Source organism: Eimeria mitis, genomic scaffold (assembly GCF_000499745.2).
Source record: "Eimeria mitis Houghton genomic scaffold, Emh_scaff414, whole genome shotgun sequence".
NCBI classification, from domain to species: domain Eukaryota; phylum Apicomplexa; class Conoidasida; order Eucoccidiorida; family Eimeriidae; genus Eimeria; species Eimeria mitis.
In genome coordinates, this window is record NW_013572468.1 from 18213 (window position 1) to 18609 (window position 397).

At 55.9% G+C, this 397-nt stretch overlaps 1 protein-coding gene across 1 annotated transcript in view; it reads right to left on the reverse strand.

The window, feature by feature from the left end:
• Positions 1–361: 361 nt before the first annotated feature.
• The window catches only part of EMH_0011410 (uncharacterized protein), a gene marked incomplete at both ends in the record, with an annotated part of 1978 nt that continues 1942 nt past the window's right edge, over positions 362–397 (reverse strand). The window contains one exon of the mRNA XM_013499256.1: positions 362–395. Within this exon, the coding sequence (XP_013354710.1) occupies positions 362–395 (34 nt within the window). The remainder of the gene's footprint in view (positions 396–397) is intronic.

Here is a 397-nt window from a genome sequence, read left to right on the forward strand (position 1 = left end):
ATCGCCTGCTGCTGCTTCGTCTGCTGCTTGTCCTCCTGCTGCTTCTCATCCGGGTGCTGCAGCTTACGCTGCTGTTGCTGCTGTTGCTGCTGCTGCTGCTGCTGCTGCTTCTGTCCTTCAGAGGAGTTGCTGCTGCTGCTGCTGCTGCTTGCTGTTGAACTTGTTAGTGTTTTATTCTCATCATTATCATCATCATCAGCAGCAGCAGCAGCAGGAGTTTTTGCTGCTGCTGCTGCTGCAGCTGCTGCATTTGCTGTTTCTTCTGCTGCTGTCTTTTCCGCTGCTGCAGCAGCAGCAGCAGGAGCAGCAGCAGCAGCAGCAGCAGCAGCTGCTGCTGCTGCAGCCTGAGCAGCATCTGTGTTTATGTGTGTGAGTACAGCGCGGAGGTCTGTGGGGC